At 38.5% G+C, this 14,685-nt stretch overlaps 1 protein-coding gene across 1 annotated transcript in view; it reads right to left on the minus strand.

Annotated features, from left to right (window-relative positions):
- LOC149229754 (uncharacterized) overlaps positions 1–6,505 on the minus strand; it is a 43,034-nt gene extending 36,529 nt beyond the window's left edge. The window contains exon 1 of the mRNA XM_089378725.1: positions 6,208–6,505. Within this exon, the coding sequence (XP_089234851.1) occupies positions 6,208–6,397 (190 nt within the window). The 5' untranslated portion in view covers positions 6,398–6,505. The remainder of the gene's footprint in view (positions 1–6,207) is intronic.
- Positions 6,506–14,685: the final 8,180 nt, after the last annotated feature.

The raw sequence follows: 14,685 nt of genomic DNA on the forward strand, positions 1-14,685 counted from the left end.
ATTAATATCCCCATAATGTGTTATCCACTCATTTGTAAAATGGACTAAAATATAATAGTCATTTTTTCAATCACAAAGCCATTGGTACCAAACAAACTAATCAAGTTCTAAATACAAAGTTGCAAGAGTTGTTTTTTGTGAAGTTGTCACTTGGTGTAAATCAAAGAATTGGTCTATCTAGAATATTTATGCTATAGGGTCTTTCCCATCAAATTTTCTCATATCAATCTTGGAAATCAAGTAGTTCCTTGGTGTCAAGTTGAATCCTCAATGATGCAGATCTTGAGATGATGAACAACCGTGATTCGGGGACTCAATATTTATTTCCTCTACATTTTCATGATTTCCTTGCATCTTGATATCTCCTTTCGGCAGTCTCTTACCTGGGGTATGTAAAAAGATGTCAATCATGGACTTCTCCAAACCTTCCATCTTTTCCATATATTCCATATTTTCATCCATCATCTTTTCCATTTGTTCCCTATTTTCATCCAATTTCTTTTCCATCGAATGAAAAATCTTTTCTTTTTCTTCTTGATTCATGGTTGAACTCTCTACAAGTTTGCTTGGTGAAGTTATTTTTGGAGCACTCTTTACCATGTGAAAAAATTATAATACTCATATTTTTCTCTTTATCACAAATTTTGAATCACCAAAATAATCTTCCAATCAAAATATATGCCACTTGTAAGTTACATACCTTTCAAACCCTAATTTGGAGACTATTTGGATGGCTAACTTTTGTCTTGATATATCTCTGAAATTTGAACCCTTATGAGCATGAAATTTCAACTTGCAATACTCTAATGTGTCTTCTTAAACTCTTGAAAATTTCAAAGCCTGGAACCTACCATAAAAAGTTATAACAAATATGCCAAAGTTGTTGGACATTGGATAAACCAACGCTCCCCGTGTGTTTCGCAACATGGACTAATCACCTCTTGTGGATCCTTATCTCTGGCAATGTGATCGTTGACTAACACCTGCGGGTTTTGGTCTAACGGCAATCGTGATTCCCAACAAATGGTATCAAAGCATAGGTCACGAGTTCAATACACACCTGACTAGCGTTGGGGGGGAGATTGTTGGACATTGGATAAACCAACACTCCCCGTGTGTTTCGCAACATGGACTAACCGCCTCTCTTGGATCCTTATCTCTTGCAATGCGATCGTTGACTAACACCTGCGGGTTTTGGTCTAACGACAGTCGTGATTCCCAACAAAAGTGACTTATTTAAGACTAATTTCAAGACTGGTCAAAAACCTTGTCTTCCGCATGATATATCTTCAAAATCGAATTTTTTTCTACACGTAATTTGCTATGTCTCCTCAAGATTCTGAAAATTTTAGAGCCTCATACTTCACCTTAAAAAATATATAATAGCAAAAATTGCAAGATGACTCATTTAAAACTGATTTCAGGATTAGTCACAAGCCCTATCTTCCATAAACTATATCTCCCAAAGTATAACGAACCAAAACCTGAAATTTTGACCACTTGCATCCTGATATTTCTCCTTAATCTCCTCAAATTTCTTTGTCTGAAACTTCCCAAAAAAAAATTATAGCAAAAAAGACAAGATGACTCGTTTGAAACTAATTTCAATGTTAGTTAAAAACTATATCTTCCATAAACTATATCTCCCAAATGTAATGAACCAAAACCTGAAATTTTGACCACCTGTAGCCTAATATTTCTCCTCAGTGTCCTCAAAAATTCATTGTCTAAAATGTCCCAGTAAAAATTATCGCAAGAATGTCAAGATGTTTTAATTGTAGGAATAAAACCCTAGTATCATAGGCTATTATACAAATGTTAGGAAACAAATACCAAAATAACTTGAAAATAGAAAGAAAAGAAGTTTGACACCTTCAGATATAGATATCAGAATGAAAAATAAGCCTCTTCAAGGGAGCTACATCCTTTTACAATAAAACAAACGTACAACAATGAGATGATTCTAAAACTAGGTCCCCTTGGTGTGTGTGCATGTGTGCGTGTGTGTGTGTGTGTGTGTCTGTATGTGTGTGTAGGAGACAAAGGGTACAATTACAATTAAATGGTTTAACCGACAACACTAATATAGTGTGTATGTTGAGTAGGAGACAAAGGATACAATCACGATTAAAGAGTTTACTCAACAACACTAATATAACAATAGAAATATAACTCACTATCTAGGGCTTTACATGGGTTTTATGCTTAACATGGGAGAGATTAACATAGTAACTTGGTAGATTTTATTTTTTTGTCCAACATTGATAATGAGAAAAAATGTGGAGGTCAAAACCGAGAGAAGAGAGGGAAAAGGCAAAACCCACCAATAATTATACTCGACTTGAAACAAGATTCAAAACAACCCTTTCCTTTATGATTTGTTTCTTAACAATGTTTTTGATGCTTAAGTTTTTTAGTTCACTTTCAAGTGGTCCCCTTAGATCCCACCTTAGCCCTTATCTTGCAAGTATTCCTTTAACTTGTTTCAACTTCTTTTTGTTACTTTGAAGCTTCCCTCCAACCCCATACGCTTTACCATTCCCTTCTTAAGCTTTTCCCTTGAGCACCAAACCCCTTGTTAGATGGAAAATTAAAAAACTAGATCTATAGAATGATAATTCAATTAGACAAATGATAACGCAAAAACCTTGATAGATATTTAAATTAGTACAAGTCAAGATTTAGAAAGCTTGATTTGTCGAAAGACATGTGCAAAGAAGGATTGTGCACACAAACAACATTAATCATTGGTCCTATCTGATTAAATTGTGGAATCCCCAAATCATTGGGAAGGATGGAGAGATCATATTTGTGAACAGAAGGAAAAATCCTTGCAAAGAAGGAATTCTTGCTTAGTAGCACCTATAAAAGCTAATTCTACACTTAGAAGGACTAATAGATTTCTTTAAAATAATACTAAGCAAAAGCTTGTTGTCAAAAGTGAAAATCAATTATCCACCAAAAACCCAAAGAGAGCAAACAACATGAGAAACAAAAGTGCTAGAAAATAAAATTCAAATGATGAACATCAAACAATGACTTTCAAAGTAGAATGAAACAATAGTTCTCCCTAGAGGATTTAAAATGATTGAATTGACAGAAAGAGGATGACAAAAGCAGGATAACAACTAGAAAAGGAAATGAAATCAAGCCTAAATGACCTCAAAGACGACATGCAAGAGTTGAGCTCTATGTGTGAAAGAAGAAATCTTTTTTGCTCATGCGGTTCACCTCAATCTTGAGATGAAAATAAATGCTCGAGGCTTTCAACATCAACCTACATTAATGAAAATTTAGATTTCCAAGTAAAACTTTTAATGCAATCTTTTTTGTTCATGTGGTTCACCTCAATCTTGAGATGAAAATAAAATCTCGAGGCTTTCAACATCAACCTACATTAATGAAAATTTCGATTTCCAAGTAAAACTTTTAATGCCCTCACTCTTATGGGAATGAAATTAGTCAATTTGACAAGAAGAGCAAAACAGTCCACCTAGATAATTGTGAGCATAAGCTTCAAAAACTAAAAACTTTGGAGTTCAACTTCCATACCTTGGTCTCTATGGTAGCCATTAACATCAAATATCTACAAATGGAAAAATTAAAACATATTTGACTAGACAAGGTGATTGTTGGAGGTAGGGGAAAGGAAAAGGAGGATTATCTATCCACATCCAAGTAATGCTTTTAACAATTTCGTTATACATGGTACAATGATTGGAAGCAAAAAAGCCCATTGAAATGCAGGTTGGCATTGTGGCTTGCCCTCAACAACCGACTTTTGACTTGGGATGTTGGTTTAAAAAAGGGATGGATCGAGCCAAGGAGTTTCCCTCTGTGTTGTGCTAGCAAGGAATCCATTAATCATCTTTTTGTCCAATGCCCCTTTGCAAGGAAAATTTGGTCCCTTTTAAAGGCTATCTACAATCCCACAAGCACTTCATGGAATAAACATAGTCTAGAGGAATGTGCATTGGATTGGGCTGTAAACAAGTTGGTACATGAACTATTGGCTTTTCTGGCCTCGTTCGTTCACAGCATATGGTGGGCTAGGAATTTGGCCATGTTTCAGGATAAGTTTCTCCCTGTGAAGGTTGTAGCAGGCACAATCAAGCACACCTACAAAAAATTCAGATCTGAGGTCAAGCAGAAAAAACAGAAGGTGCCTATCATGCCGTGTTCGGAGGATGGCATTCCCTGGAGATTTTTTGACGGGGCAAGCCATGGGAATCCTCCCATTTGTGGGGCTAGTGCTGCACTTTACATCAAACATGCCCATTATTATCATATTTGTTTCTCTCCGGGTAGGGAACAAATACCTGGGCTGAATTATCTGCTCTTTGGGTGTTGGTTCATACAGCAATTTTTTTATGATGTCAAAAAACTTCAAATTCTTGGAGATTCGAAATTAGTGGTGGATTGGATAAACAATCAGATTGACATTTTTGCTCCACATTTGGCACATATCCTGTTTGCAATTCAAAGGGAATTTGGTCAACTAGAATGGTACAACTGCAAGCATATATACCATGAGCTGAATACATTAGCAGATCGTTCATCAAAGGATGCCTTCATTGGAAGGCAAGGACAAGTAGTAATACACAAATTCTTTGAGGGAAAAGCCTTAGAGGCAGTAGTCTTCGAAACCTAAATTGTTGATCAACCCATTAAGGGGTTTATTTGCTACGGTTAAATTGCTGTAATGGTAGACGAGGATGTTGTGATTTCCTGATGATATGGTCCTGTGGACTAGTTTTTTATTTTTTTTTAGGACCTATGGGTCAGCACAACATACATTTTGATATGAAATATAATGTTTTTTTCCTGGAGAAAAAAATAATACATGTTGCAATCATTGATTGATATTTTGATTTTGTTTCTAGTAAGATGTATAAAGGAGAGGACTTTTCTTATACATCAATGACTTTGATACTTTAGACAACAAAACATCTCTCAAGCTATTTATCAAGTCCTTTTTGGCTATTGTGTATATAATGAAATTAGTCAATCAGCACGTTACCAAGCTCAACATTTCAATGAAATACCTTCAAGCTAAACCCCAACCTTTTTATGAAATGCCTTCATGCTAAACACGCATATTGGCAATATAAACCAGCTGCAAAAGTCTAAGAAATACTATACATTTTGCTCAATGGCCTTAACTACATCCATAACAATGTTTTACATGCTCAACCTCTTTCCAATTTTTTACATGCTCATTCTTCCATAGATTACCAGATGCAATAATAGAAGGGACCTCATTCTCTTGGTACTCAACATCCATGACACAATATAAAGACAACTCCATGAGAGTGAACATGTGAGCGTACCTTTTCCAACTATTACTGGAAGAAGAAGAATGCGACACCACATGGAAAATGGGATACACTCAAAACTTCTGGGTTATAACTCTACCAAAGGGGGTCCTATTACAAGAAAGACATCAGGTACACCAATCACAATTTTTAAAGCTCAATAACCAGTTTGATCGGAGAGCAAAAAAATAACCATTTCCACCAAAAGTCAGTCACTGCAACCAAATTTACATCCTTCCCCATGTTAACTTATAGGTTGCTTTGAATCCACATGTGACATGGACACTGAATACGCCTAATATCCTCAATAGAACCGTCATACTTTCCGACCATATATACCTTTTGATATAAGTGGTATCTGTTGTGCAAGGAACGAGATTACATTTTGGGGGTTCCACCATGGCAATTGGGATTCGAAGCCATCTCAGACGCTTTTCTTTCCCTTAATTGCTTTCGCCACTCCAATAAACGCTCGCCTTGATTGTTTTCCATGTTTCTAGGTCCGGTAAATTTCCCCTTGCATTGCCTCAATTTCTTCAATGTTCTTTACTCCACACTGATATATACTCTACTCTACTATTGGTAGTAAACAACATTTTAGATGACAGGAATTTAGAGCATTTCGGTTCCAATAAGACAAACGACAATTTAAATTATGCGTCTTACATCATACGACAGATATCTTACACCAAAGGAGTTGCTAACAGATATCCGAGGGTTGTGAAACCAAAGGGATTTCAAATGATTGCCATTCGGCGTTTCAAGCAATTTTAGTGTTTATTCAAGAAACCTACCACCAAGCAGACTTATGACCGGGACTCAAAGAGATCCTCTGAATTTATTTCATGGAGACGCAATGATGAGAACGATAAAAATCGTAAAGAAGAAATACCGCGACTTTCAATGGATGAGTTGCCATTAACGAGCCTGGCAGAATTGTCGCCCTGATCAAGAGAATCGGCGGGCAGCTTTGTAGGCGTAGGCACGAACTTGTGCTCCCCTGTGATAAAAGCTAATCGATCTGTGCCTCTTTCCAAGATCTTCCTTCGTCGAGCCTCCCTTGCGTCCTTAGCGCTCTGCATTTTGGTTTAATTTCCTCCTTACGCCTGCTAACTTGACAAGGCCCGAAAATTGTCATTTGGAGGCGGCGTTTATATGGAGAGGGGTCGTCGACCCACCACGCTTAAAAACTCTATGGATATGCTGGGTAGAGTTGGGTAGAGTGGCTTTAATTTCGTGTTAGGAGATGACATTATGGTAATACAGTGATAATACCTCACCGTTTTGGATATGCATTTTTCGGGATCTCGCGTTTCAATCTTTGCAGTAAATCATCGTTGAATTTATTAAATTGTAAATTGTGGTGAGATAAATGCATCGCAATTATGAGATGTATGGATTTGTGGGAATTATGAGATGTATGGATTTATGTATATAATTTTATTTTTTATTTGAGTTTCGCTAGGTTCAATTTTCATGGGAGGATGGAGGATAGAAGTTACTTTTGGGTAATTAAAGTTATTAAGGGGTGTTTAAGTTTGACTAAACTTCGCATAATTTCAGTGAAAAGCATCTTAATGTGGGTGATTATATTTTTTCCCTCCAATATAGGGTTGGCCTTGGCCTAAGCTCGGCTAGATTAAAAAAAAAAAAAATCTTTACATTTTTACCCAAATTATATATTTATCCTAAAGCTCAGCTTAGACTCAAAAAAAAAAATCTTTACATTTTTAACCAAATTATATATTTATCCTAAATTTATAAATAATAATAAATAAATAAATAAAAGAAAAGAAGAAGAAAGAAAAAATTAATTATATTTATTATAGATTAGTTTGTCATAGATTTTATATATATAGAAAGAAAGAAAGAAATTGTTTTAACTTCCATGAGGCAAAAGATAGCCTATGGGACAGATTGCTTCTTCATTTGCTTGATGTATTCGGCCCTTTTTCTATGAAGCTTCACAATAAATGCTCCCAGCTTCTCAACAAACCCCTCGCTAAATAGATTATCCCAAGAGCTAGCTGTCAGCATACCTGCATAACTTTCCCTACTGTCTTCGAAGGCCTCGCATTCTAAAATGAAATGTTTTTATGTTTCCACTTTTCCGGAAGAACAAAAAATGCATACCCTTTCCTCCCACACTTCCTTTGGCCTTTTCCAGCGCCCTATTTCGCAACAGAGTTGATGAGAATTAGTCATTAACTGAGCAATAAGAATTTTGGCTCTCCAAGAGATATTGGCCTCTATGTATGCTTTTGGTTGATGATTATGAGTGGGATTAAACACTTCAATATAGTAATTTTTCTTTCTTCCTAGCTCCTTGTCCCAAGTACGTTTGTGGAACTTTTCCATAACAAAAGCTTTTATCTCTTTGTTGTTTATGGGACACACGTTCAAGCAAATACCCCATTTACTAAACCATTTGTTATTTTGTTGCATCCAAGTTTTTTTGCTCTTGCACAATCTATCATTAAAGACAACCTTAGGCCATCTACCCTCTTCCATTTGCTCATTTTTTTTAAATACCTTATGACTCGCACCATAGCAATTGCTTCAATAGGAGCAGTCCCTGTTTCACTTAACAAGATATCATAAGAAACTGCACTTTTAATCTTAAATTTGTTTGTAATCAAACGCTTCTAAATTTTCTCAATTTGTCTCCACTGCATGTTGGAGGTACTGCTAGCCCACAGTTCACAACCATAGAGAATCACCGGAATCACTAGAAGCCCAAAAAGAGTTTGAGTGGTCTTCCAGTCCCATAACTCTGCCTCTCTACACCTATTTTGAAAAGCATAAAATGCTTTCCAACCCCCCAAAGTTCTTTTCTTTCTACAACCATTCCAACTTAGATTTTTGTTGAAGTCAATTCCGAGGTATTTGTAATCCGCAACTTCTTCCAGAATGTTGCCTTCAAAGTAGAACTTATGTTGGTTATGTTTTCTTTTCTTAGAGAAGACCACTACTTTCGTTTTACTGATATTGACTTGCATCCCCACACTTCTACAAAAATTCTCAAGGGATAGTAAGTGCTCTTGCAAACTAAGAGTCGATTTAGCAATCAGAATAAGGTCATCTGCATACAAAAGAAGCCTTATAACAAACTTGCACAAATAGATACCATCACCCCCTTGTGAATTTAACCACTCCTCAAGCTTCTCGATATATAAACCAAAAAGGGTAGGAGACAGTGGGCAACCTTGCTTGACCCCGATATCACTTCTAAAACTTTCAGAAATGCCTACTAAGGTTCTAATTTTGACTTTCACCTCTTCATATAGCCTATGCACAGCTGCTCTCAAATGTTTAGGAACCTCAAGTTCCTCCATTCTCTGCCAAAGTTTATCCCTAGGAACTGAGTCAAACGCTTTTCTGAAATCAACAAAGCAACAAAATACTTCTTCCTTTTTCTCCCAAACCTTTTCAATGATGTGCCTTAAAGTTATATGGAGTCACTCAATTTTGTAATAGAAGTCTTTTTTATTATTAGAATTTGGAAAAATAAGAAGTTGGAGCTTTTATGGATCTAGAGTTTTAATTGAATTTTTGAGAATTAGGTTGATTTAGAATTAGGTAAAAGTCTTAAAGGCATCCTTCCATCAGGCATGAAACTTGGATGATGGTTGAACTCTTGTTATGCTAGAAATTTTCATCGAATTATTATAAGATTGGTAGCCAAAGAGAGGGTCCTTTGACTACAATATTAGCTTACTCTAAGATGTGGTGCACAATCTATGATATTGATATTGTTTGTAATGTTATTGCTAGAGTAAGCAGGGAAAGAATTTACACCTCAAAGTTTGCATTCAAATAACCAAAACTTACACTTCATATAATGTCTTATAAAGCATCTTTATCTTGTAATTGGTATCCATGTGGGATTATTCATAACCCACATCCAACAAGAGAATGATCTATAATTTTAGACCCGATGACCTTATCAGTGAAGCTTGTCTAGCATATTTTTGTAGATGGATTTGAACATTCAATTGAGGGGGTGAATCATTAGATTGATGTGATAACATCCTCTCTCGTCCCAATTCCAACATCAGCAAGTGATTTTGGTGACATGCTTCGTGGGCCCTCTTTCATCTATGGTTGTTTTTTTCAAATGAAAACCTTGTGGGGAAACCTAAGGGGTTTTTCCTTATATTTGTGGATGTCATGACTATTAAACTCATCAACATACACTAGTGAGCCTCACCCAAGGGGATTCTATATTAGCATTTCTTGGCACATAATTAGCCAAATGCCTAGCAACATTAATGACAATTGCTTAAGATAACCTCCTGGGCTTGAGACCTTGAGATTATTATTATTATCATACGCTCATCGCATTAGCCCTAAAAGTTAGCTCAAATGGTCATGAGAAGACATGTGACCTCTTATCTTTGCCCAAAAAGGTTGGAGTAGTCATAAGTTCGACTTTATTGAACCCCTCAAGGTTAAGCTCCATAATTGGGGTTAACAATTTACCCCATTTACTATCCATGAATCACGAGGAAGAACTCAGAGGGTTTTCCACGAGGATTTCCTTAAAAGTTAGCCATGAGAATTAGCTCAACTGGGCATGAACCAAATGTGAGACCACTTATTTCTCCCCCAAAGTTGGGGAGGTCAAAAGTTAGACTCTTTTAATCACCTCAAGGTCAAGCTTCATAATCAGTGATGACAGTTCATCCATTCACCATCCATGGATCATCGATAAGTACTTGGATGGATTTTCACAAGGGTTTCCTTGGACAAAAAAAAATCACCACATAGTGGAATAGTGACAACATGCTCTACAACATAAGGCCATAATTTTCACCTTATTTTGTATGTAATCAATTGGTTCATGATTATATACAAAATTTTATCTTTTCATGGAATATTTTATCATTTCTTACCATATTTTTATAGTGTTGTTGGTACTTTATTTTATATATGCAAAAATGGAAGAAAATAAATTTAAAAAACAAGAATTTTATAACTATTCTGGTAATGGTTTAAAAATTAGGAAATAAAATACATAAACAAATTTGTCACAATATAGATCAAAATTGTTAGCCTCCAAGGGGGTATCTCACTTGGCAAAACATGTAAACATGTTGTGTAAAATATTATGATGTCCTTAGTTTGATCCCCTCAATTTAACCCGCGTTTATGTTAGGAGAAGGCATGGTGCAATTATGAATTCCACTAGTATATGTGTGTGTGTGTGTGTGTCATCTAGAAACAACAATCTCTCTCTCTCTCTATGTGTGTGTGTGTGTGTAGAGAGAGAGAGAGTTGTTTCTAGATGACATAATGGACAAAAATTAGGATGAAAATACAATTACAAGTCAAAAATAAAATTGTAATAAATATGACTATGATACTATGATTCAGGTGGTCATCGATGGTTATTTAAAAAATAGTCTTGAAATAGTTTTTCTATTCTAAAATTTCAAGTGCTTTTTGGGTTCTCCTTGTGCATTTTTCAACATTTTAACACATAAATAAGGGCATTTGGACTAGTCTACAAATTATCTTTCCAACAAGTTAAAGAGGACCTAAAAACAAAGCAACTCCCAAAAAGTTGTGGTCATGGTAAGATTGGCCTTTTTTCTGCCCATATCATTATCTATCTTAGCATCATACTAAATCCTAACCTCATATTAGAGTTAGATTTCTTACATCTTTGGATTTTAGCTTCTGATGATGGTTTAATTAGCATTATCATTAAATATGGTTTCAACCTTTTGTTGTGGGTTGAGAATAACAAACACATCGCTTCTCAAAGATAGCTACCACCATTCTATCCATTACATTTGTACAACATTTTTCACTATTCTTTGAGCAATAGGACTTGGATTTAATTGTATCTCTATACTTATTTCCTATCTCAATGATATTTTCATTTTATTCTCAACATAGTTTTGATCAAACATATACAACAATTCTCTCTATGTTGTTCTTTTGACATGTCCCTGTGATGCCAAGGTAAAAGTAATTGGACCTCAAACTAATCGAGCCTAGTGAAGATTATCCTTGTCATTTGATCCGGATTTAAACAGGAACGCAACAAATTACAGAGATAACCATATACACAAAGATGCAGCGGAAATAATACTTCATTTCATTAATGGAAAATACTGAAATATGCTTACAAACAGAAATGGCAATAAACTAGCTAGGGCGATGGTAGCTTATCTCTGAGAAGAGATGTGATGGCTACATGCCTCTGAACTGTATTACAATGAGGCTCGAAGGCCTATTTATTGTTGAGAAACAATGGAAAACCCTTCACATACCGAAACCTAACCCTAGAAGATGAAACGCCAAATTGTGGGCCCCGTTTGGGTAAATTGGTACATCAATTTCCCGGGGTCGTAACTTTGGCATACGATCTCCGTTTGACGCGTACGATAGCTCGTTAGAAAGATCTATCCGAGTACTACCACTTTGGGGGGCAACATAGCGCTCGGTCGCCCCGGAATTCCAAAAAAACGTCGTTTAGGGCCTCAAAACGGCTCCGGAAGTTCAGGACCCGAAAAACTGCTAAAAATAGTAAACTGTGCTACAATTAAGGAAACTGAAAATGCTGAGAAAGACAATGGTGGGGGTCCAGGTGGACCTGGCAGGTGGCCACCAATATCCACCTGGATCATTCCTCCCCCCTTAGGAAGCAATGGTCCCCATTGCGTTGAGCTCCTCCATGAGATGAGGAAACCTCTGCTGAACTTGTTCCCTGGTGAGCCACTTGCCCTGCTGAAGGAGTTGGCCTGCTTTGACAACTCGATACAGTTGGATATGCTGTTGGCGAGTGTTCTTGATCTGTGTGTCCATGATCCGATCAGTTGCAGCTTGTTCCATGCAATCTGGATTTAATTCTGTGGGTTTGAGCTGTTCTGCAATGTCGGATGTGTCTAGCAATGGTGGAAAGTATGGCCGAAGGCGGTCCACATTGAACACTGGGTGCAGGCCAAGGAATGGGGGAATGCTGAGCTCAAATGCATTGTCTCCCATAGCCTTAGTAATGGTGTAAGGACCATATCGAAGTGGTCTCAATTTCCGATAGGCTCCAGTAAGGCGTTCCTTTTGCAAATGCAACCAGACTTTGTCGCCCACCTGAAACTTGTGTGGCACCCGGTGTTGATCATGTCGCTGCTTGTACTTGGCATTTGATTTCTCAAGAATGTCATGGACCTGCTGGCGAATATGTTGGATGCGCTCAATGAAGCTGGTGGCCTTATCTGTTTCGGACTGGACATGAGCTGAATTCATGTGAGTAGCTGCAAGTGGCATGGCCACATCAATGGGGCATAGTGGCTGGAATCCTAAACCCACCTGAAAAGGGCTATGGCCAGTGGAGCTGTGAAGAGCTCGGTTGTAGCTGTGCTGAACATAGGGGAGGCTCTCGTCCCATGTGCGTGGATGCTTTGAGTTATACATGCGCAGAATGTGCACAATCATCCTGTTGACAACCTCTGTCTGGCCATCAGTTTGAGGATGGAAGGCTGTGGACTTCGTGAGTTTGGTGTCCAGCATTGACCAGAGACTGGACCAAAATGTGCTGAGAAACCGACTGTCCCGATCTGAGATGATAGACTGTGGGATCCCAAAGTGCACCCACACTCGTTCAAAGAAGAGTTTAGCAGTGGCTTCTGCTGTGATATTCTTCTTGCAGGCCATCTTTGAGAACCTGTCGACGACCACAAAAACACAGTCATTTCCATGCTTAGTGGAAGGAAGGCCTGACATGTAATCCATGGAGATGGATTCCCAAGGTCGACTAGGGGTAGGCAACGGGGTATAGAGGCCTTGCTTCTTAATGGTCGGTTTGGCAATGGCACAGGCAGTACATGATCGGATGTACTTCCCAACATCCTGTCGAAGATTCGGCCAATAGAAATAGTTTTGCAGTACTGCCACTGTTTTCTCGACCCCGAAATGCCCAGCAGCCCGACTGTAGTGTGCTTCCCAAATCATCTTGGCACGCTCGCTTGAAGGAACACAAAGGTGACCGAGGTGGCATAATAGGGCATCCTGGAGGTGAAAATCTGCAACCTGCCGACCCTCCAAGAGTGTCTGGTATGTGTGGCCGAATTCTGGGTCGCTTTTGTAGAGAAGTGGCCAATCAGAAGTCTCGTGCCCGCAAGAGTTGAGCACGGTGGTTAGCGCCATGATCGGTGGTCGACTGAGGCAATCTGCAACATTATTGGTGCTGCCCTTTTTATACTTGATATTCAAGTGAAACTGTTGCAGGTATGTAGACCACTTCTGATGGCGATCATTCTGCAATTTCCCTTGGGTCTGTATGAACTGCAGAGGTCGGTGGTCTGTGTGGATGACCGTTTCCTTCCCCAAAATGTAATGCTTCCATTGTCGGCAGGCCTGTACAATGGAATACATCTCTTTATCATAAGTGGGGTACTTCCGGACTGTGTCTGAAAGTGTTTCACTGTGATATGCCACTGGATGTCCATGTTGAGTAAGGACTGCCCCAATAGCATAGTCAGAGGCATCTGTCTCGACCTCAAATGGTTGTTGTAAATCTGGTAACGCGAGCACTGGTGCCGTGCAGAGGCGATCCTTCAACTCCCTGAATGCCTTCTGTTGAGATTCAGACCAAAAGAATTTTGCTTTCGCCCCGCCCTTGGTGACTTGACTCAAGGGCCAAGAAATATGAGAAAATCCCAACACAAACCTGCGGTAGAAGTTGGCAAGACCTAGAAAGCTGCGGAGCTCTGTTAGAGTGGTTGGAGAGGGCCAATCCCGAATGACTTGGACCTTGGCTGGATCGACATGCACCCCCTGTTCATCAATGATGTATCCCAGATACTGAACCTCGGTCATGCCAAAAGTGCATTTCTCCAAATTGGCACATAGCTTGTGTTGCCGCAGTGTTTGGAGAACCTGTCGGATGTGGTGGAGGTGCTCTTCCCAACTCTGGCTGAAGATCAGAATGTCATCCAAGTATACTACTACAAAGGAGTTGGTGAATGGCCGCAAGATGTCATCCATTAGCCTCATAAAGGTTGCAGGAGCATTCGTCAATCCGAAAGGCATGACCAACCATTCGAAGAGGCCCTCCTTGGATTTGAAGGCAGTCTTCCACACATCTGAGGGTTCAATTGGTACCTGGTGATATCCTGACTTCAGATCGATCTTGCTGAAATATTTCGCCCCCTTTAGTTGGTCTAGGAGGTCATCAATCCGCGGGATCGGGTACCTATTACGGACAGTGATCTTGTTCAGCGCCCGATAGTCAATACAGAGTCTCCACGTCCCATCCTTCTTCTGTACCAACACTATCGGGCTCCCACAGGGCGAAGAACTCGGACGGATGTGACCTTTCTGCAGGAGCTCCTGAATCTGCCTCTTGATTTCATTGTTCTCC

The sequence above is a fragment of the Pinus tabuliformis genome, chromosome J (assembly GCF_031772625.1).
Source record: "Pinus tabuliformis cultivar Carrire ecotype Pingquan chromosome J, CPIR1, whole genome shotgun sequence".
Lineage (NCBI taxonomy): Eukaryota > Viridiplantae > Streptophyta > Pinopsida > Pinales > Pinaceae > Pinus > Pinus tabuliformis.